The sequence below is a fragment of the Mirounga leonina genome, unplaced genomic scaffold (assembly GCF_011800145.1).
Source record: "Mirounga leonina isolate KUSES-001 unplaced genomic scaffold, KU_Mleo_1.0 Mir_115, whole genome shotgun sequence".
Taxonomy (NCBI): domain Eukaryota; kingdom Metazoa; phylum Chordata; class Mammalia; order Carnivora; family Phocidae; genus Mirounga; species Mirounga leonina.
The window spans coordinates 7,069,333-7,093,053 of NW_023270268.1; the positions used below are offsets into that span (position 1 = coordinate 7,069,333).

Below are 23,721 nucleotides of genomic sequence, written 5' to 3' on the forward strand. Positions count from 1 at the left end.
CTGACCATGTCCCTCAGCTTCTCTACTTAAACCCTGGTTCCCACCACCATCTCTCTCCTGGCTACTAAAATAGCCCCCCAGCTGCCGGGCAAACTTATAATATATAGCTCAGGTCACGTTACTCCCTGCTTCTCAACCGCCGATGGCTCCCATCATCCTGGGCTCTCACCACCGCGTGCAGGGCCATGGGGCTATCCCCCACCACTCTGCCTTCTCTCTTGCTATACTCTCCCTTGCTCACTCAGCCCTGCCCAGGCCTAAGTCTACACTGGCTTTGGGCAAGTGGCAGCATCTCTCAGAGCCTCAGTTACCCCACCTGTAAAACGATGGGCTGGAGTCAGCTTACAAGCAGCGCACCCAGAAACAGAGGTCCTGATGCATTTTCTAACCACCAGACTCTCCACCTAGCTGGAAAGCAGCCCATCAGCAGGGTCTGGCTGCCCCTTCTCCCCTCTCTTCCCCACAGCATGGCTGAGCGCACAGCTAGGGCTGCTCATGTCCGGGGTGAAGCAGACCTCGTCATGCACGAACAGGTGGATTCAGTGAATCCAAGAATCCTAGAAAGCGGGCGCTGAACTGAACCTTTGATACCACCGAGGCCAACACTGTCCTTTCACAAGTCAGGGAGAGGAGTACTTCTGCCCTCCCCAGCTCTGTTCCCTGCCAAGGTGTGGGGCCCAGCCTGGGTTTGCTGGCTGAGCCCGGGCCACAACTCCTGCACACGAGGCCCACCGTGATCAGTTGTCGCCACCAGAACACAGCATCCCGTTGCTGATACATCCCAAGGGGAATGCCTCAACCCAACCTCTGCGAGGATCTCTTTCTAGACAAGGAAGCGGGGTCCCAGCCTGCATGGTGGCATGCCAGAGATATTCACATTCACTCTCTGGCAGGCTCCTTGGGTGTCCTTGGCATCTGTTTTGTCATCTGTAAAATGGGGACAAGGAATCCCCATCCAGAATACCTCACTGGATCATGTCAGTGACCGGGTGCCTTAGAATGTGCCAAATGTGGAGTCCGTGAGCGGAGAGAGCGGATGCGCTGGTGTGCCAGGCATGGGCTCCTGGGGATGCCCAGTCACGTCTCCAGGCTCCTCTTTCCTGGTGATTCATTCTTAATCACCTTGGAATCCAGGTCATTGTTCACAGGGGTCCAGAAGTTTTGGGCTGTAACATTAGTTTCCCGCGGCGGAAAGGGCAGAGGACGCTAAGCCAGAATCGTAATGATGTCCCTGGAACACAGGGCTGCCACGGGGCCACAGCTGAACCCGCTGGCCTGACCTCCGTGGCCCACCAGGAGGAGCTGGGGGCCTCCATCCTGTCTTCTCTTGCCATAGCACTAAGGTGGGCTGCTCTACAGCCACTTGCAGACTGCAGCGGGGGGCCCAGGGCCAGGGATGATGCACACGGCCCTGACGATGGCCTGGCGTGGCACGGTATGGCACAGAGAGCAAGGTACTTACGCCATGACAATCACACTGAAGTCCAGCCAGTTCCATGGGTCCCGGAGGAAGGTGAACGCATGCAGGCAGAAGCCTCGAGCCAGAATCTTGACCAGAGACTCAAAGGTGTAAATGGCAGTGAAGGTGTACCTGGGGGGAGAGACCCGCAAGGTTTCTCAGGGAGGCTGCAGCCCACAGGCCAGGTTGGCCGGGTTCCTCACACGCATGCATGAGCCCTGTACAGCTCCGCTCTTAAGGAGCCCTCAGACTGGACCCTCGGCCATGCCCCATGGCAGAGCTAGAGCCTTGGGCCAAACACTGGACTATTTACTGCATCTCTGCACGTGTTTGCTCAGCACGTGTTTGCTGAGCATTGCTGAGTGCCCGCCATGTGCCCTTCTGAACTTTCCATTTTCCCTCTTGCTTGTCTTGGCGTAAGAAGACCCTCGACTTCTCTCCTCACCTCAGCCTCGGGGGCCATGCACACGGGCATATGGTGGCCTGTAAAGACACTCAGATCATGTCACTCCCTCACCCTTGCTGGTGGGTCCTCAGCAGCTAGTGACAGGAGCATGGTCAATTCTCAACTACCTATAGGTAGCTGGGTACAGCTGTCTACCTTGCGCTCGGAAAAGGGGCTGAGGTTCTAATGCCTGAGGCTGGGAGGGGTGGCCTGAAGAATCCGGATGCCTAGATGCAGGGACCGTGGCCCACAGTCATCCCCGCAGCACTGATGATGCTGTGGTCCTGGGCGAACACAGAGAGCCACAAGGCGAGCCACTTTGGTAAGAGAGGCTGTCCCTGACATTCCATCAGTTCCCTGAAAACAGGCACCAAACGCCCCAAGGGCCTATCGGGTCTGTTTAAAACTCGTGGGTAAGGTACTTTCATTTGAGAAGGACGGGCCAGAAGCAGTTTTCTGAAACTGAGCAAATGGTCCCAGGAGGCAGCAGAGATAGCCGTGAAGTGGGGACAGCCCTGGGCTTTGCCCGGCTGCCACACCCCCTGGCCACGCCCTACTGGACAAGGTGCGCCCCCAGTTTCCAACTTCCTGTCTGAGGGGGATAGTGGCTGTCCCCACCCTATTGGGCTGCCTGGATGGTCAAAGGAGATGAGGCTTACTGTTCCACGGCAGCGCCTGGCACACACTAAGTGCTCGATAAATTATCAGGATTTTATTTCGGAGCCTTCCTCAATGTGCTCAGTGCTGTTTAGGGTGGGTCAGGAAGGAATCTCCCACTTGGCCAACCTGGAGAGCTTCCGCCCCTGAGGCCACCGCTCAAGTCAAGAAGCTGGCAGGACCAGGAGCGGCCAGAGAGGGAAGGGGCTGGGCCACGGCCCTTCCGGGTGGGTGAGTCCCACCGGGGACTTCTGGGGTGACTTCAGAGGCCATGGTATGTAATGGAAAGGAAGGGAGGGAGGGGCCGGCTACAGAGGCCCTGAAGATACTCACTCGACATACTTGGTCCAGGGTGGAGGGTCGTGCTGGGCCATGAACACGCAGTTGGTCAGGATGGTGCACATGATGAGCATACTGAACAGCGTGGCGCGGAGGTCAAGGAAAGCCATGTGCCGGCCAGGCCACTATGGCCTGAGGGTCCTGCCCTTGCGGTGTCATGCCATGCCAGTGCTGCCAGATCAATGAGGCGGGGGCTCCAGGGGGACACCCTGGGGCTGTGCCCAGGCCCTGCCAACCTCTCCCCTCCCCGACACTTGCAGCCGGACACCTGCCCTGCTCAGCAGCCCCTTTGGGGACCAGACAGCTGACATCGAACCATTAGCAGAGTTCCACATAGGGTCCGTCCTGGGAGGCAGGGAGGAAGACCCCCAGACCACAGAGGTTTTTACCCACAGCCGCATGGGCATGCGGTCCTTAGCCCCGGGAGAGGGAGGTGGGATTTAGAAACTGCTCTTCAGGAGCCACCTCCTGGGGGAGAGAGAAAAGCCCTGGTGGCGGGACTCCCAGTTCTCTCCCCTGCTTCCCCGAGGCTTTTCACCTTTGGCCTAGGACTTCTCTGAAGGAGTGTTCTGCTGTCCAAACTTATATACCTTGTCAGGACACACGGACACTGAGGATGCAGGCATGGCTCCTCAAACTGCTTCCTGCCCTTTGCACGTGCTCCACCTAATGCTCTCCTCCTCCCCCTCCTTCAAGAAACTCCTCAGCAGGTGCACCTCCTCTGAGCAGGAGCCCCCCTCTCCCCACACCCCGCCTTGAGCAGGAGTACTCCTCTGAGCAAGAGCACTTCCTCTGAGCGGGAGCATGCCCTCAGAGTGAGTGCTCCCTCTGAGCAAGGGCACCCCTTCTGAGAAGGAGCACCCCCTCTGAGCGGCCTGCTCTGACTCCTAGGGGACTGCATCCCCAGGGCATGGGGCATCTCTAAGTGTGCCCTTGCTCCCTAAGTGGTAATGCCCATCTGTTCCCCACCAGAAGGGGAGCGCTTCAGATGTTGGGACTGTGTCTTGGGCATCCTCTTGGGCCCCTGGCCTTGAACTGAACTGCCCCAGGCCTTGGCTCATCCCTGACTCTGGCTACTTCTCTGTTGCTTCAAGCTGGACGAAGCTCTGCCTAACCTCCACGGCCTCTGTCACCTCTGCAAGATCTACAGAAGAGCAAGGGGCAGACCCTGGGCCGTGTAGGGACTAGGGCACCCCCCAGGGGCCTGAGTCAGAACAGGGACACTCTGCTGCTCTCACAAATTCCCTCCCCAGCCCAAGAAGAGAGGCTGGGCTTCCTGCCCCCTGCGGCTGCCCCCAGGCTCACGACATGGCCCCGGCCCCAGCCCTGTGCACAGCAGCTGCTGGTCTGAGATTCCCTCCGGCTGCCAGGGAGCTGAAGTAATTGAGCCCTAGGGGCCTGCCTCTTTCCTCCCTAGCAGAGCTCCACCGTTTTCTGGCCTCGGGTCTGAGGGGGAGACCAATGCCGTCAGCCTAGCCGGGGTGCTGACTTCTGGGAGGGTGTGGGTGCTGCCCCATCTGGGAAGGGAGGGGAGGGGAGTGAGGCCTCTCAAAGAATCTAGGTGCGTGCCCTCCACGCTTCTGGTCCTCCTTCTAGGGAATCGACGGGATTAGGAAATAGCCTGCCAAGCCCCAACCCCAGTTTATAATGAATTCTCCATTTTCCTCACCTGAGATGAAAGAGGATCAGGCTTTGGGAACCTCCCTCAGTTAAAGCAGAGCTGTTCAGCTCAGAGTCCATGGCTCCAGGAAGTCCTGATTCCTTCCTGGTGGGAGGACACCTCTCAAGGCATGGGGTGTGGTGGGGGGGGGAGTGGGGGGGGAAGTGTCCCTCAGCTGGAGAGCTGCCCCACCTCTTCAGGCACAGGGTGCAGCGGGCAGGGGGGCTGTCCCTCAGCTGGAGAGCTGCCCATCCCTCTGCCTGTGGGCAGGTCTCCATGGCCGAGCCTACTCCCCTCTCCCTCACACACGCACCCAGGCTTTGTGCCAAGGCTGTCATTACTGGGCAGACAGCTAACTTGCCCCTCAATCAGCTTTATTCAATGCTCCCCCCTCACCAGATCCACTACTGGGGATCCCAGGTGATTTCTGAAATATGAAAGTAATGACCCTAAGAGCAAATATTTATTGAGCCCTTCCTAGGTGCCAGGCTCTGCTCTCTGTAACCATTAACTAATTCAATTCTCCCAACAACCCAAGGCGGGGCGGGGGGGGGGGGGAGACTTTGTCTCCATTTTGTACACAAGGAGACTGAGGCACAAGGTCAGGCTGGAAGTTACTATAGCAGGTGCAGTAACAGCCCTCCCTTCCCACCCCCCAGACAACCACATCCTAATCCCTGACGAGCATAAAAGGGATTTGTGGATGGGATTAAATTAAGGGTCTTGAGATGGGAGATCACCTTGGATTGTCTGGGTGGGCCCAGTGTTAGCACAGGGTCCTTCTAAGTGGAAGAGGGAAGCAGGAGGGTTGGTATCAGAGCCTTACCTGTGGGGAAAATTCCACCAGTGGTCGCTGACTTTGCACGTGGGGGTGCCACAAGCCAAGGAGTCCACACCGCCTCTAGAAACTGGGAAAGACTAGGCACAGAGTCTCCCCTAGTGCCTCCAGAGAGGAACGCAGCCCCGCCGAGACCCTGATTTTAGCTCAGTGAGACCTTCTTGGACTTCTGACCTCCAGAACTGTATGGCGATACATTTTTGTTGTTTTAAACCACTACGTTTGTGGTGATTTGTTGCAGCAGCCACAGACTGTCGGTACAAAGCTGGTCAACGGCACAGCCCAGCTCTGAGCCCTGGCTGGCCCAGCGCAGGCCCCCCACTCTGAGCCCTGCCGCTGCACTGTCTCTGCATGATGACACCAAGGGGCGACCCACTGCCTCTAGACCGAAGGCCTGGGGCGAGTCACATTGCTTCAGGGGAAATGCCACCCCATACTTGGCCTCTGCCACTCACAGGGCAGTAAACCAATGAGTGAAGGGCTTTGTAAAGTATGTGCAGACTGCCACCCTGGGGGCGGGGGGGCCGGGGAATGAAATTGTTTGTCATTTTTTAGAACAAACCTAAGGAGCATGTGCGCCAGGCCCTGGGTGGGAGACAGGGAGGGATCTGAACAACTCCAAGATGGGACATTATGAGACACCAGACCTGCCTCTGGCTGGGCAGGAAGGCTTCCTGGAGGAGGCATTTAGACAGGCACCTAAGGCTGGGCAGGGTTCCTTTAGCAATCTGTCAGCGCAGCTGGTCACGGTGAAGCAAGGTGGGCTGACTGGGGAGACCCCTCTCACTGCTCTCACTAGAGCGAAGAAAAGTCCCCTGAGTAGTGAACAGCAGTGTGGACAGGCTACCTCGGACCAAAAGACTCGGCTGGAGTTGAGGCGAGTTGAACTCTGGCATCAAAACTTAGGGAAGAGCCAGAGAAGACAGCCCTTCTAAGTGCTGCTAGCCAGGGCCTGGGTCCCACGGTGGGGAAAGACAGGAGCTGCCTGCCTGGGTTTTGGCTTTTTGAGACACGGCAACCGGTTAGGGTGAGGTGCAGCCAACTCTAGACCCTGGGCCACTTGACTGCTCGAAACCCTGCCTGGCTCTCTGCACCCTGAGGACGGCCCTTCCAGTATTCTCTGTCACTCCTATATGTGTGTGGTCTCTTCCTGCTTAGAGGTGTCTCTAGTCCATGTGACTCTGCTCAAAGCATCCCCAGGTCCCCCATGGAGCCCAGCAGGCAGCCAATACCGGAGAGATGAGTCAAGGGCACTCTGGGCCAGCACAGGACACACCTGTTTGCACTGCCTGGCAGTTTTAGGCCGATGATGGAGCTGGCCCCATGTGTGGGCAGAGCAAAGGCCAGCTCTCTAGGTCTGAGCTCAGCTGAACATCTTCAATCCTGGTGTGTTATTGTCCCCAAACACCCACTCCCAGCCTCATGATTAAAATGCCGGCAAGGACTGCCTGCATGGCTGGTGGGGAATGCCTGAAACTTGGCCTGCCTGTCTTCAGATTCCGAGGAGTCAAAACAAAAAACAAAAAACCAACAACAAACCTCGCAAACAGAAGGGATGCTGTGGGGGGCATTTTCATATATTTGTGCCATTCAATGAACATGCACACACACACACGCACACAAACACACACAAACATGTGGTTTGATTGCCCATTTGAATCTGCTAGAGAAACGTGGGAGGATTTTGTGAACAGATCCTGTGCACCCAGGAAGGCAGAAAGCTTCTCGGCGTGAACGTGAGGCCTCTCTGAATGTGACTGCAGTAGAATTGGGAATTCAGTTGGTTTCTTTTATTTAATCCTGGCAGGAACACATTCTGCAGGATTATAACAAAAATACATTGGAAAAAATAATTCTACATACCCATATTTACTTTTTAGGCCACTTCCCAGGGATGTGGTACAAGGGTGGCGCACAGAGCAAAGCTGAGCTGAATTACGGTGCACTCGCCAGCAGGTCACTGTGAATGCCTGCATCATTGCTAGTGAGTGGGTCTTCTTCCTTGAGAGCAGGGGCCGCCCTCCTGCCCCTTCCTCAGTTTGTCTTTGCCCCCTGGCCCTTTCCAAAGGGCCGAGCACAGAAGGGCGCACATGGGTGGCTCAGTACGTGTCTGAATGGATATGAAAATGTAAGCCAACCACGGGTACAGAGTTTCAGTTTTGCAAAAGTGCTAGAGCTTTGCTGCAGGACAATATGCACATAGTAAACACCACTCAACTGTACACTTAAAAATGGGCAAGATAGTAAACTTTATGTTCTGTGTGTTTTTTTTTTTTCACAATACAAAAGAATGTAAGCAGAGTGAAAGTTCACTATTCAAAACACGAAATCGGTATGCATTCAAAATTCATAGTGACTGCTAAGGGGCACGGGGCTCCTTTTTGGGGTGATGACATGTTCCGGAATTAGATAGTGGTGATGGTTGCACCACTATAGGAATATACTGAAATCCACTCAGTTGTTCGTCTCAAAACGATAAACTGTATGGTATGTGAATTATATTTCAATTAAGAAAAAAAGAGATACACACAGAGAGCTTGCGGATTCCTAGGCTTCACCCTGGAGCTTCTGGTCCGGAAAGGGCCAGGAATCTTCATTTTAAATAAGTTGCCCAGGTGAGCCTGAGGTGACCCTCACAGACCGACACCTGAAAACAACTGCCCAGGGCGGTGTGTGCTCGGATGGAGGGGCCCTCGTGAAAATGCAGGTTCTGGGGTGGGGCCCGAGATTTGGCAATTCTTACAAGAGCCTCACTCTGCTGCTGCTACAGATCTGTGCGCCACATTCTGATTGGCAAGGCTCAAGGGTGCAGAGGGGCTGCTCCCAACCCCCCGCGGATCTAGACCCTTCCTCTCCCCCACTGCCCCCAAGCCCACTAAGGGGCGCTGTTGAGGACCAGCGGAGGGCTCCCAATCCCAGGCAGCCGAGGATCGAGGCAGCCCCTGGGAGCCCATTGCAGGGCCTCAACCATGGCAAGCCACCTCCCTGGGGCAGCTGCCCTGGGGAACACAGGCCGGCTCTGAAGCCTCAGGGTCGGTCGTCCCCGTGGAGGGTGGGGGGCGCGGGGGGACACCAGCAGCACCACGCGGCCTCAGCCACTGCTCAACGGACCCTCTGGCTAGGCTTCGGATGCCAGTGCCCCCAACCACCTCCCTGGCCTCATCGGGCCACCCCACCCTGGGCCCAGCCCAGGGCCCTGCAGGAATCCTGGGGCTGCCGCTGCATCCCTGGGGGCTGCCCTGGCTGCCAAACAGTGCTGGGTTGGTTAGATACCTGGAGGAGAAGCCCCAGGTGGGAGCCCGAGCATGCTTTCAGGGAGGCCACACCCTTGGAGTGAGGCGCAGACCAGCTCAGAGCTGGCGAGGAGGCCGGCCTTTCCTCCTCCCTCTGCTCTGTCCTCACCAGGCTGTGCCCACACGCTGGCAGGAATGACAACTATTCCTGTAGCTGTCTTATCAGTCTTAGGGGACTGCACAATTCCCAAGGGGGCAGGCACAGGGTCCTGTTCAGCGCCATACACCCAGGGTGCCCGGCAAAGTGCCCGACATCTACAGGGGTTTTAGAAACAGTTGCAGAATGGCTCAAAATTCAATCTAGAATGACTCTAGCCCCACAAAGTAGGACGTAGCTATGAACGGCAGGTTGCTCCCTGAATGGAGCCCCTCCCCTCGGTGTCTGCCCACCCCAGAGACCACCCCACGGCTGCCACAGTCGTGGCTGCACGTGGCACTTTCCCTGGACGCACACATCTAGCGATCCCTAGGAGAAAGGCAGGAGTGAGCAGGAGGAGGGGAGAGGGTGTCTGCATGCAGAGAACAGATTTGGCACTGAGCTCCTCCGATTAACCCCTGGGGTGAGGATCGGGCACTGGGGCACAGGTGAAATGGAGCCAGGAAGGGGCATCCCTCATCCCCGCCTGGATGGGGAAAGCCCGAGCTGTCAGCATCTGTCTCGGTGACTTAGTTCCTCACGGGACAGCTGTTTTCCCCGAAGCCTCCTGTCCTGCTCAGAGGTTAATGGGTCTTTGCCTTGGCCTCCGAAGAGGTCCATCCAGAGTGGGGAACGGAGGGGGGACCGTGGAGAGCTCTATGGGGCCAGCCTGCCACGCCCACGGCTAATCACTCCGCAGAGCCCAGCGGCACTGATTCGATTAACAGCCCAGCCAGCTGCCAGCCGAAGGGAGGCTGCCCAGGCCGGCACCGTAAGACACAGATGCCCCCGACTGCATCGGGACACTCGCCTCCCCGCCTCCCCATCTGTGGGGCCCCTTTGCTAAAGTCCGCAGAACAGCCGTGATTGGGTGCTGGAGCCCTGTCCCCCGTCCCCCGTCCCACGGCCTGAATGAGGTCCCCTTAGGGCCCAAAGGCCAGTCCTGTCCCCTGTTACACTGCAGCACTCCCAGGGCGTTCCTCCGCAGCCGACGGCTTTTTTAGGCTGCCGTTTATATAATTTAATGCTAACCAGAGTTCTTTGAGATAACTCTGAAACTGCAAACATTTTGTCAACACCTAATCAAAAAGCAAGTGTTGCCTCCCTCGAAGGATGCCCACATGTGAATAAACCAGAGGTCTCTTTACTGGGAAGTGGTTTCTCCTTGGCTGAGCCCCGGTGCCCAGCTTGAGGTCCCTGCACGGGGATGGGGAGGCAGTGGGAGGGGACTTTGGAGCCGAAGCAGAGCCAGGGGACATTGGCAGACCTCTTTGTCTTCTGGGATCCTCAGTAGCTTGGCTTCTAGGACGTTTCTCTACCGAAGAAGCAGGGTTTCCCACACTTTCATGTGCCCAAGAATCCCCTGGGATATTGTTGAAATGCAGATGCTTGGTTTACAGGTCTGGGGTGGGGTCCAAGAGCCCTACATTTCCAGCCAGCCACTAGGTGATGACCATGCTGCTGGGGTCCTCAGGGACCGGCACCACTCTCCGCCCCAAACACCCTGCCCACCCCCACGTGGGACCTAGAGGAGACACACAGCAGGGACTCACTGCAAAGGATATGAATGAACCAAAATCTTCACAGCTGCTCTCCGGACAGGGTGGAAGGGACTGAGGACATACAAGGCATTGGTGGCACTGAACCGGAAGATGGTCTTGCCTTTATTCAGCACAATGAAGGTCTGTGAACAGAGAGCTGCTTTAGGTTGGGGCGGTGACCCCTAGGCCCCTGTGGAGAGAGGATTTGGGGGGGCAGTTGTTGGCTCAGAGCCCTAGAGCCCTGGCTAAGGGGTGGGGTGGGAGGAAGAGAGGGACAGAGAGAGGGGGAGGGGAAGAAGAGGACAGGTCAGTGGCCCCCTCACGGTGTTGCCCGTGGCTGTGGTGGGATAAGGTCAAGTTTAGGGGAATGTCAGGTTGGGTGGGACTCAGTTCAGTTTCAAAATGACAGTCCTAACAAGAAGGGGCCTCTCTTGATCCTAGGCAAGCTGTTTTCACAGCAGAGGCCAGGACCTGGCTGATGCCCTCTCCTTCTCCTTCTCCCTTCTGATCCCTCCCTGCCTGCTGGGAGTGATGGGCTAATCAGGGAGCTGGGTCAGTGGAGAAGACTAACAGCTGAGAAGTAGGGATGGGAAAAGGCAGACCCCAGCCCACGGAGAGAGAAGCTTTCCCTGAGGCCCTGTCTCGGGGTCCAGGGCAGGTGTCAGCCCTACCCCACCCCAGAGGCGATGACTCGGTGTCTCCCCCAGGAGGATCTTGAGCAGCCCATGGTGGACCCTCTCCCCAAGCTTCCAGAAGACGCTGTCCACACAGCACAACGGGGCATGGGAGTCGATAGGGGGTGCTGGAGGCTGAGCCCCGTGCAGATGCAGCCCTGGAGGACAGCAGTCCATCCCCAGCTGCCCAGGCTAAGGCTGGCACAGCTGAGGTGGCACTGCTCTGGGGCTGTGCTTCTCCAAAGGTTGAGCTGGTGAGACAAAGTTCTATTTAATCTGAGCTGGGGAGATAAGCTGACTGGGTATATCAGGACCAAAAGTTCTGCTGTGGTGCCTGGGTCACCCCCTGGGACTTGGGGCAGTGTGGCCAGGGGTCAGCAAAGAGAGACAGAGGTTAGAGGCCAGAGTCATACCTGGGCCATGGTTCAAGTATTCCTGATCACAGGGATAGAAACCCGTGTCCCCGACTGCTTCCAGTGTCCCTGACCCAGCCCAGCCTTGACTCCATCCTCAACTGGGTCCTCCTGCCATGCCTTCTGCCTGTCCCAGCCAACTCTAACGTAGCTGCCACTCTGATTTGCGCCTGGCCACCAGCTTTGGCCTTAACCCTGACCCTGACTCTTACTTCCAGCTGTGACCACCAATGACCTAGACCCACCTGCCCTGACTAATTCCAGCTTCCAGCCTGACTCTGACCCCACCCCCACCTTCGTCGTTTGAACCAGGGGGAAGCACAAGCAGGTTCAAGGTCTCTTCTCCTACCTGTGCATGTAGATTGGGTGGGCTTTCCCTTTACCCACTCACACCCACACCCACTCCCATCACACATGGAGACACTGTGCACCACACCACAAGTGCGGTCACACACACACTCAGGTGCCTAGTGATACAGACACCCAGGATTCACACTGCCGGCCGCATGCTCACACTTGCCCTGTGAGCACCGGCCCTGTCTGCCCTCCAGTGCTTCCCCAGCCCCGGCGCTGACTGCAGTGATGTGAGCAGGCACCTTCTTCCCCAGTGCCTGGCCTTCTGGGGAAAGGTCTCCGCCAAATGCAAACCCGCCTTCCTCCAGCAGCGAGGCCTGGAAGTGTGGGCAACCGGCCAGGGACCAGGCCTCTGTGGGGCTGGGGCAGGGCACCCAGATGGGGGAACCCACCTCCTGGGTGGAAATCCCTGCTGGGAGAGAGCTTGAGTCACCCTGCCTAGTGCACAAAAGCTATTTCATCTCCCTATACTCAGGAGGACAATGGCAGAACACCCCCCCCCCGCTCTCAGATTTCCCACTGGCCTTCACAGTCCCATTGCCAGCCTGCAAGGCCCAGGAGCTGCTGCTGCGGTCCCCCACCTGGGCTACCCAGGCACAGCCAAGGCCCAGTGAATCCTCCGGGCCGGAGTGTGCGGGCAACGCACTGTCCCTAGTGGGAGCGGGGACCACATGCTGTGCTCTGGAGCCCAAACTCAGGACAGGACTTAGGGCCCAACTCCAGATCATACACCTTGCAGAAAGTCTAACCACAGATGACCCTCACAGTAGGCACTCCACAAGGAGGCAACGTTTCAACTGTGGCTGCTCGCTCCTTCTCTTCTAACACCAAACCAGATCAGGCTGCGTGATTCTGGCTTTTATTCTGGAATAAAATGAAAATGATTGGAATATAGATCCCCAATGACTCACTCCCCCAAAGCCCAGGGAGCCCGCCCCGAACGCAGCCCCATATGGAGGCGAGGCCCTCTCCCTATGTGCTGTGCTGAGAGAGGAGCTGCAGGAAGGTGTGGGCAGGGAGGTGGGCGGCAGTCACCTTTTGGGTGCTATAGAAGGGGTCCAGGTCCTCCAGGGGCTCCCCGATGAGCTCTCGGGGCGGGTTGCCATAGAGATCTGGCAGCTTTTTGGAGGCCTGCAGGTCCAGCTGGGGCCGGGGAGCCTCCTCCTCAGGCAGCCCTTCCCGGCTCTCCTGCGAGGCGGCCGAACCTCGGGCTTGCTTCTCCGCCATGCGCTTCTCGATGGCCGCCAGGGACTCCCGGGTGAACCTGCGGAAGCTGCTGGTGCCCCGAGGTAACAGGAAGTCTGCCATATTCTCATCCTGCTTCTGGGGCACAGGCAGTCCTCGCGTGGCCTGTGGGGAAGCCAGAGAACACGGGCTATGCGGGGGGAGGGAAGGACGAGGTTTGCAGAGACGGTCCCGGCCACAGTTCCCAACCTCTCCAGAGGCACACCTGGCCGGCCCTGGCCTGGGCAAACCCAGGGTCCTCCGGGCTGTGGGCTCTGCGTGGGGACCCGCAGGAGGGTCCCTTTCCCATCCCAGTGAGCACATTTGATGACAAGTAGGCAAGGGTGGCTGTGTCACACACACACACTCAACACAAAAGGGAACACTTGCACCTGTGGGTTCCTGAACCAAGCCGACACACTTCCCACAAAGGTGCTGACACTCTCTGGACTAGGAGGGACACTCCCTGGGGCGGGGCTGAGACCCGTCATCTTTCCATCCCAGCGCCCTGGCAAGGCTGGTCCTCAACAAATGAATGATGGAAGGAATGATGAAGAATATGTAGGTGAGGGAAGGGCATTAGAAGGTACCCAGTGCCATCCCCCTCTCAAGCTTGTCCCTTCTATACGAAACCCTGGAGCCTTGTGGAAGGTGACCAGAGGCCTCCTGGGCCAATGCCCAAACACGGGGTTTCTTTTCTTCTGGGCAGATGCAGCCTGGGCGGTGGGGCCAAAGACAGAGTTACTCTGTCTCCCCACAGCACCATGTGCCTACAGGGGGAGGGTGCCCAGACTTACCCTGGGGCATGGAGGTGCCAACGTCTGGTAACTAAAGGGGCATCTGTGTCTGCCGAATGATACCCAGGCAAATGCCACGGGGTTTTGGAAACAGCAGGGTCACAACTTTGGAGTTGTCATCCAGATGCTGGCACCCGGGTATACACACAAGTGCAGTAATGCCCTGCTGAGAGGGTCCCCCGCAAACCCCCAGGGTGAACATTCTTCCAAAGATGGGAAACTCAGATGGAGCATCTCGGGCTCTTCACCTCTCCACACACTCCCCTCTTCCCAAATCCGAACAAATGAGGGCTGATCCCAAGTGAGAGCAGAACCAGAAAACAGTGACCACCATCCACGAGGGTGTCCTACCAGCACACGTACGTGACGCCCAACTGGGAGAATGTGGGCCCCAGTGGCCTCAAATGATCCAGGACCTGGTGTGAACATGCTCTGCCTATGACATGGAGACCAAAGAATGTGCTCCTGACTGTCCCAACAAAACAGGATGTGGTAGGCACAGCTCCTGACTGCAACAGCCCCGGGAAGGGGGAGGCAGTGTGGCTAATTACCGCATCAAACCCAGGAATGGCTGGGCATCAGCTCAAGAGGGCAGGGTGGACACCTGTTGGAGATCTCCGCCAGGACAGAATCCCTTTCCGTCAACCCAAGGCAGATTTTGCCTTGATCTCACTCCTGTGAAACATGTCACCAACGACCCCAGCGATCCACCGCACTGACCCTTGCACACAGCCCTCGAAGGTCCCAGGCCCGGGCCCAGGATTGCTGGGAGGTGGGCACCTGGCCAGGTGACAGGTAAACAGTGAGCAAGCATAACACAGCCAGGCCTCAAAAGGGCACCTCTGGTCCCCAGGGAAGTGAAGCAAGGCAGGTATGAAGGGAAGTCAGAGGAGAGGTCCTAGGACCTAGCACTTTAAGAACCACTCCGTCCTTCGGGGTCTTGTTGCTCTGTTTCATTCAAGTCAAGGTAAAGGAACATCTTTGTTAAAAACAGCAGGTGAGGGAGTAGGTTCCCATCTTCTAAAAGCATGTCCCTGTCTAGCTTCCGTCTTTGAGCGAACATGAAAGGTGTCTGGGACACTTGTCACCAAAGGTGAACGGTGATTTTTTTCCTTCGCTGGTAAAAATGTGGGTCATGTTACACGTTCTTTTTTGTACTTTTCTTTAGTTGCTTGAATTACTTAGGATGATCTTGTATTCTTTTTACAAAAACAGCAAAGTCATTAGTCTTTACTGAAAAAAGAGAAAAGAAAAAAAGCCAGCCAGGGTGACAACAGCCCTTTGTAGGACAGCCCTCTCCACCATCAGCAATCACTAGTCAAGTAAATCAGGAAGCCTCCTCTTTGGTTTGGAATTATTTCCTAAAAATAGTGTTCTCTGTCTCACTGTATCCATCTGTGTCCTGCAAGGGAGACACGTGTATGCCCATGGACATGCAGAGGCTCACCGGTATATACTGGGGTGTGTGTGTGTGTGCGTGTGTGTGCATGTGTGTGTATGTGTGAGAGAATGTGCATGCACATACACGCTCACACCTACATATACGTCTGTTCTAATACACTTGTTTAAAAATGTGTATTGAAATCAATGATTCATGCAGATTGGCGCACATATTCTAAGTGTACAGGTGGATGAATTTCCGCAAACTAAACACAGCTGGTAACAGCACCCAGGTCAAGAAAAAAATTGTCGGGCGCCTGGGTGGCTCAGTCGGTTGAGCGACTGCCTTCGGCTCAGGTCATGATCCCGGAGTCCCGGGATCGAGTCCCGCATCGGGCTCCCTGCTCGGCGGGGAGTCTGCTTCTCCCTCTGACCCTCCCCCCTCTCATGTGCTCTCTCTCTCTGTCAAATAATAAATAAAACCTTTAAAAAGAAAAAAAAAAGAAAAAAATTGTCCCCCGTTCCCTCATGCTTGGATTTCCCTCCAGTCGCCAACTACCCTCCCTGGTCAGGGGCAACCACTCTCCCGACTGCCAAAGGCAGAGATAGCTTTGCTCGTCTGTGGAGTTCAGGGGTTCCTAACGGCCTCTTGGACGGACGGGAAAGAATTCGGGGCAGGAGGAACTGCTCCTCATTCTTACTAACTTCTAACTGCAATTGAGCTCTTCCCTCAGTTATGAATGCAGACAGCAAAATGATAGCATTAACAGTGCCTGTGACCAATAGAACCTGCTGATATTTCCCTGTTCCGTGACCGTTGCCCCAAGTATCTCGTATCATGAATGCTCACTGATACTTCACAATTACAATGCTTATTAGACCCGCTGTCAGATCTTGTTATTTCACACATTAATAAAGAAGCAGTGACGCTGGGGGCCTAGGTCTGAGGAAGGGTCTTATCCCCAGTGGCCTCCAGCAGAGCACCCGAATCCTTGGAACTCTGTGGTTTCTGAAACCAGATGAAGTTCCCCGCGGCCCAGCAGCCAGGCAGCCTCAGGTTCCAAAGTAAACCAGTCAAGAGTGTCCTTTGTCTCTGGGCCCGCAGGCGGTGCAGGGTGGGCGGGCAGGATGGATCCGTTTTCTCCCTTGTTCTCCCCCTGCCTGCACCTGGCTTTGGCCTTGCTCTTCCTTTAGCAGCTCAGGGCCCACGCCCTACCTGTGGCCGAGAGTGGCTGAATGCTGGCTGCAAGGTTTCCGGTGATGCCAGGGTAAGGAGGGGTTGGGAGTGGCCCGAGGACGCTCCAGGCTCAGGCCCAGCCATCCCCCGCAGGCCTAGGAAATCAGGCCTCCAGCTCTCTGGGGAAGGCCCCACCTCTAGCTGGGGAAGAACAGGAGATCTCAGTCTTGTACAGATCCAACATATGGGGGAGCCTGGGCCTGATTTGATTCCAAGACCATTCCTCTAGAAGCAGCACCCCCATGACTCTCTCCCTCGTCCAGGCCAGCTTCTCTGTCTGCATCAGCCCTGTAGCTGCTCCCTGGGCTGGAACGGCTTCTTCCAGCTGACCACCCTGCCCAGCCCAGTTGCCCCTGTTCTGTCAGCCTCACTCAAGCTCAAGGGGCCCCCGAACCCATCCTGTCCTAAGTCTATCAGTTTCTGGTTACTGGGGGCATCTCTCCCAAAGTTCTGCTGGCTCCCCAGAGTCCAGCAAAGCAAACTGTGAAGCCTCCTTTTCAAACTGTTTCCTCCTGATCCCTTCCTCTGACACTGGCTACACGCCCCCACCCCCATCCAACATCCCAGCCTCCACTCCCAGTGCCACTGCCCAGGGGCAGGCCTCATCGCCCAGCTGGGGCCATGCTGACCTCATGGCCACTGGCCTCCTCCTTCTTTCCCTCCATCCTGCAGCTGTACCACTCCCTGGCCCAGCTATTTCCGAAGCACATCCCCTGCCCTGTGCGATGGCAGGGCCACCTCAGGCTCTCCTCACCACCCCACCTTCTCCAGGACACCTTCTACGATTGCCCACCCACACTGACCTCCCCACTCTGGACATCCAGCCCTTGCCTGCTTCCTGGCCACGGCTGCTGCCTGATAGTCCCTGGGGTGAGTCCGATTTCACCAAACAGCCCGAAAACCTCTTCTTAGGGGAGGGCCGGGTCCCTTCTCCTCTGAGTCTCTGGCCTGTACATACGGGTATTCACAACAGGGTGGAGATGCCGTGAGGGAGAATAGTGACTGTCCACACCAGAAACCGGAGCCCTCGGGACTTGTCTCCTTTTTGTCTCTTCAGTTGGCCTTCAGATTTTCCTGAACGTATGGGGCACACAGCTGGTGCTCAATCCATGGATAGTTACAATGCCATGATGTGCAACACGACCAGAGTGCAGCTGTGGGTACCGTCCAGGGTTGGGGAGTGACGCTCCAGACTTCTCTGGTTTCAGCACTAAGATTCCTGCATCCTGAGAGGCGATACCCTTTGGTCCCAGACAAACCGGAAAGTCGGTCACCTGAGGGGTGAAGAGGGGCGGGACTCCAGCCTAACCCCTCCTTGCAGAGCTTTCCTGCCCATTCCCCTCCCGGATCCCAAGGCAGGCATGCTCCAGCGTCCTGAGTCACCTCTAGCATTTTGGTCGCCTTGGAATCCCAGCTTCTGGAACACAGCATGCAAAGAATATTCTTTGCCATGTAAATTTATGCAAGGCACTCTGTGGAAGTGGTTCGCAGGCTTCCTAGAAAATCTCTACCGCTTCCTCTGCTCCGTGCTCCTCTCTCCCGCCCTGGAGACTCAGCTCCCCTGTGCCCTTGCCCCATGGCCCTGCCTTCCACTGCTCCTCAGTCCTTCGGCAAGAGGCTCAGGGAGAGCGTGTGGGTGCCCATGAAGCCAGGGCTCACTCCCCACAGCTGGAGGTGAGGGCAGCAGGAGTGAATTCATTTCTTCCTTGAGGAGAATGAGTTAAAACTAATTAACACCTCAATTCATAGACTCATTTTATTAATCGAATGATTCAGTGAACATGTAATCAGCACCCGCTGGGTACATGGTCCTACAAATGACTTCACAGAACACTTTTCCTCCCAAGGTAATGGATCCTAAACCAACAGGTGATGATGGGGAGATGAGGACGAGCCAACAGCAAAGAGACTCCTTGGTGGCTTGTAAGGACATTTCCACTCAGCCTTGCCGAGATGGGCCATGAGGAAATGCCCTGGGCCAGAGAACCCAGCCCTGTGCCCAGTTCTGCTTCCGCCTTTGGCCTCCCTACTTCCCTCTCCGCAAGATCTTCTGTTTCTATGTGGGATAGGGACATGGTTAGATTGCCTGGGTGGGACTGGATCCTGGCCACTTATTGCCATGTGTACTTGGGCAAGTTAACTGATGTGTTTCCGCCTCAGTCTTCCCATCTGTAAAATGGGGTTAATAATCGTACCTATTGCACAGAGCTGTTCTGAGGCATAGATTATTAATACTTGCACACGCTCGGCACACAGGAAGTATTTAATGAATGTCACTTGCTCTCATCATTGTGGTTGTTGTGGTCACTACTTTTTTCCTACGAGATCCAACTCAGAGGATCCTCCTCTAAAAAACCTGTCTCGCTGCCCACCCCAGTCCTCCCTGCCTGGCTGGCCTTCTTTCCCTTCTCCGCATTCCCAGCACACTTGCATTCCCATACCCACTTCATCACAGGATGGAAGTGATTCCACATCTGCCTCTCCCTTCCGCTGTGCCCTGAGCTCCCACAGCACAGTCTGGCCCAGCAGAGGTGCCTCTAAGGGCCTGGTGAATGAATGAATGAGTGCCAGATTAACCTTCCTATTGCCCAGCCACCAACTCACGCTGTGAGCCTGGAGAACAACATCACAAAGCCCCCTTTTTCTGGGCCTCGGTTTTCTCGGCCATGAGCTGCGTGGGCCAATCCAGCAGGATCACATGCTCATAATGTGTCTGGGACAGCTCTAAGTGATGCTGTGATCACTGTATTTCATACTTGCAACAATTCTAGGGAGAGGGGAGGTTATTCTCTGTTTTACAAAGGGAAATCGGGTGCTTCGAGGATAAGTAAGCAAGCCCCAGTCTGTCTGAAGCGAGGTCTCACCAAGGCACTACATTACCTCCTACCTCTGCTGGCACAGAGGGCAGGGAGGAAGGGGCAAGGTCGACCTGTGACACGGGCGGGGCATGTCTGTGATCCCCACTACAAAGCTGGGAGTCCCACCCTGTTGGCCTCCCCCGAGGCTGGTCCTCCGTCTCGGCAGCCTGGCCAGCCGACCCGCCTGTGCCCGCGCATGGGCCGCTGCTCTCAGGGAGACCTGGCCGATTTCTGCCAATGCCCAGAGAGTCAGCAGTTTCCCTGTCAGAAATGATTCCCCAGCAGTTTTTCTCTCAAGCTCTGGCTCTGTTGAACTACCCTGTCCAACAGGGTAGCCACCCAGCCCACGTGGCTACTGACCACTTAGAACGTGGCTAGTGCCCATCCGGAGGTGTATAGTCCACACGGATTTTGGAGGCTTCGTATGTTAAAGAATGTCAACTATTTCATTATTAACTTTTAAACACTGATTATAATTTACGCTGATAATGTTTTGGATATATCAGGTTAAATGAAATGCTAAAATTAATTTCACTTGTTTCTTTTGACTTTTTAAAATGTAGCTACTAGAAAATTTTAAGTTGCATATGTGACTCGCATTTGTAGTTTGCGTTTTATCTCTATTGGATGGCATTCCCTCCCTGCTGCTGGGCCCTAAACCCTTACAGAGTTCCATCTGCTTTGGGCTGGGCCTCAGGCTAGCCTGGGGGTGGGGGAGGAGAGAGAAACGGAGGGGGAGGAGGGGGCGGGGATGACTTGAAGAAGAGTTGTCTTCAGCAGCCCAGAAAGTGGCCACCCTGGTTTGGGGCAGTGGCTGTGGGTGCTTGTGCAGGCTCGAGCCACAGGTTGGGATGAGGGTGGGGGAGAGGGGGAAGTGGGAGGGGTGGACAGCATCCCTCCAGCCCAGGCAATTATGGGCACAGTCCTGGCTCTCCCGGGGTAACGGCTTGGACAAAGGCTCAGTGGGGGTTCCAGCTGGTGCTCCTGGCCTGTGCATTCAGGTCCTTGCTCTCAGATCAAAGGCACATTGGCACGTCCTTGTGCAGGGCCTCAGCTAACCGGCTCCCTGCAGGCTCCACTCCTCTGAGGCTGCACAGGCATTAACTCTGTCTAGTCCGGAGCCCGATCTTTGGGGAGGACGATCCCGAGGGGGCTTTCCTTCTCCAGTCCCGATCCCAGCCCCCAGCAATCTGGGGAAGTCCTGCAGAATTTCCCCCCCACCATCCCTTCTGGAGTCGAACGCACCCACCCCAGAAGCCGGGGATGCCCTCATTTACATGCATTTGCATCTCATTTATTCCAACACTCTGGGCTGAAGCTGAGGCTAATTCAGCTGACAAGAAAACCCCACCCGCTTGCTCTGCCTAAGTGATTCCCCAGGCAGGATAAAATGGGGTCCCTGAGACCAGGCCCCTCCCTCTGGGGTGGGAGCTGAGGGGAGAGCTGGAATGGGGTGGGGGCACCTTTGGCTTGAGCCCTGGATTCAGCCAAAACCCCTGTTTTTTCAAACTCCTTCTTCCTCACAGTAAGGACAGGGCCCTATGGGAGCTTGGAAGTGGCTCATTCATCTCAAGTTCCCTGGTGTTGCTGGTGCCAGGTCAGGGAAATTGCAACCCCCCCAGGTCATTCAGGGCCCCCTCCACAGGGCGCCTGACATTCGCTTCCCTCCAGGCCTGAGTCTGCCTTGTAAACCTGTTTATTGCCCCATGTACAGAGGGTCTGTAATGTTATGCCAGGGCACTGAAATTAAGGCCCAGGGCTGCCTAGGGGCCCCAGGTCTCCAGGATGGGGGCCTGGAGAATCCACTATGCGACCACAGAACTCAGATGTCAGAGAGCTGGCTCAGTCAGCCAGGGCACTGCTGCCTCAGACCGTGGGCCATCTATACCCACACACTACACACAGTCGGGCCAGAAAGGTGCCCACCTGTGGCCCAGGAAGCACCCAGATGGCACACAGGTGCCCACGAGACAGCAATCAGCATCCTAAGTCTCTAGCCCCGTTTCTTCCAACTCATTCTTCTCAACACCTGGGCTAAAAAAAAAAAAGTTTTCGCAGGGGAATTGTGCACTGATGCCATGGCAACCAAAGCATTTATGGAGCACCTACTGTGTGCACAGAGGGAGACAGGAGTGCCCTAGAGAAACCTGGGGGGCTTAGGGTCCCTTAGCCCCCAGAGAGAGATAAGCCAATCCACCCATACCCAAAATCTATGCCACAACAGTGTCTATGAGACAGTATGGGGACATCTGCTATCCCTTCCCCCAGCATGCACAGATTTTAGGTCTATAGGTGAATGAGGTTTAACAAATGTAGATACCTGTGTAACTACCACCTCAATTAAGATAGTGAACATTCCTACCACTCCAGAAAGTTCCCTAGTGTCCCCTTCCGGTCAACTTTTCCGATTTCTATCACCATAGATTAGTTTGGCTTGTTCTAGAACTTCGCATATATAGAAGCATACTGTATGGACTGTTTGCGGCAAATGTTCCTGCTCGACATAATGCTTCTGAGACTTTTACTTTGCATTTGCCGGTGACTGCCACCTGAGTTCCCTTTGCAATGCGCTGTGACCACATGTGACCCAGCTGGGGACACGTCCTTAACTCAATCATAAAAGGCGAGGACTGGAAAGGACCCGAAGTCCAGCTATCTCTGGGGACAGCCGCCCCCAGGGGATCCTTAGGGAGTATTTTTCTCTCCTTCCCTCAGACATTTCCTGAAACAGAAACTCAGCAATTATACATCTAACAGGCACCCAGCTCAGCAAGCGAGTGGGGGCTTTCCCTGGGTTTCCACTTTTGTTAGCAACTAGCTGTCGCTTTATTTAACTGGCAGTCTGTGCTGCATCCGACCCACCGCGGTGGTGGCGACGGCGGCGGGGTTGACGCTGCAAATGGCCGACCCAGGTCCTGTGCCTTCTTTCGCTCGACTCTGGCTGTGGTGGGCAGGCCTCTGGCCCTCTGCCTCCCTGCACGCCCACATCAGCTGGGTGTCCTCTGGTTGGGGGTGGGGGGGTAGACTCAGGGGCTGGGGTTCTTCCCAGGGCTGGGCCCCGAGGCAGGCAGCCACGCTGGGCAGCAGAAGACAGACACTTTGGCTCGGAGGGGCTCTTTGGACCCCTTCCCTGCTACTGGTCCCGGTCGATGAGGCTGGGGCTTTGATGGCCACGCGGGAAGTATTGATGGGGCCGGGCCGGTCCCTCCCATGGTCTGATGTTCCCCCCCATCTTAGATCTCCCAGCCCAGCCAGATGGAGGGATGGCTAATGCAGCCCGAGGATTGAAATCAGCGCCTCCAGCCAAACCTCTCCCTGCCCTGCCATCCCTTTGAACACTGCCTCTTGAGCCAGGCCCTTCCTTCACACAGGACTTCGAGGAATCAATACCCGCCAGAAAGGCATTTACCACCCTCTTGATGCCAGGAAGAGCCTTTCTTCTGTTCAAAATCCTTTCCCAGAAAGCACGGGCGCTGCCTGGGCAAGGCCTGGGTGGGGCCGGGGCAACGGGGCCATGAGCTTAGCGCCGCCCCCGTGCCTGAGTGACCTTGAGCCCAGAGGCTGACCAGCACTGCCCCCCACCCCCCCGCCTCCAGGGCTGTAAGGCGGGGAGCACACGTCCTGGGGATGACCACGGTGGGACCTCCAAGTGGGCAAGGGACCTTCCCGTGCCCACACAGCTGCCAGGAGAGCGGCTCTGTCCTTTCACTTGCTTAACACCCTTGTGGGGGCGCGACTTCCCACTGCCTCCCTGGAGATTTAGTCAGAAGAAGAAACTGAAGAGGAGAAAGAAAGAACTGAACTCCAGCCACAGGGCATAAATGCTCTCTTCCCACAACCAGCCCGCGAACACAGTCTGATCCCGTTCGCTTCTCCAAATTCTGTGCATCTGCCATGGCTGGGCTCTCTAATCCCACCTCCTCCAGGCACCCTCCCCTGGCAGCTCTGGGCCACATTGACCTCCACCAGTGTGTGTGTGTGTGTGTGTGTCTTTGCGCACGCACGCGCGGGGTGTGTGTGTGTGTGTGCGTGCATGCTGAGCCCCCAACTCCAACCATCCATCTCCTCTGTCCTGAGCAGCCTGCGCTCTGGCCCCAGGGGTCCTTGGTATCCTTTTCTGCCTATCCAGAGTAGTAAACGGAGTGAAGAATGGACAAAAGAGACTCATAGAACTGGCCCACTGGACTCTAGCTTCAATAACCACTAAATTTTCTGTTGGGCTTGGGGCACACCAGATCCTCCTCCAGGAAATGAAGTTGGAGGTGGGGACGCCGTGGGTACCCGGCTCCCCAGCCCATGGCCGTGACTCTGCGGAGATGGGGTGAGGGTGGCCTGGCAGGGGAGGTGACACAAGTTTCAAAGAGTCCATGAGTCACATGGCTCCAGTGCTGAGCCCGCTGTGGTGCTTGCCCCCGA

General features: G+C 56.2%; 1 protein-coding gene across 1 annotated transcript in view; it reads right to left on the minus strand.

Moving 5' to 3' along the window:
• SCN5A (sodium voltage-gated channel alpha subunit 5) overlaps positions 1-23,721 on the minus strand; it is a 93,311-nt gene that overhangs the window by 64,246 nt on the left and 5,344 nt on the right. The window contains exons 2-5 of the mRNA XM_034992243.1: positions 12,845-13,159; positions 10,393-10,511; positions 2,895-2,984; positions 1,463-1,591 (exon numbers count right to left, since the gene is read on the minus strand). Of these exons, the coding sequence (XP_034848134.1) occupies positions 1,463-1,591; positions 2,895-2,984; positions 10,393-10,511; positions 12,845-13,117 (611 nt within the window). The 5' untranslated portion in view covers positions 13,118-13,159. The remainder of the gene's footprint in view (positions 1-1,462; positions 1,592-2,894; positions 2,985-10,392; positions 10,512-12,844; positions 13,160-23,721) is intronic.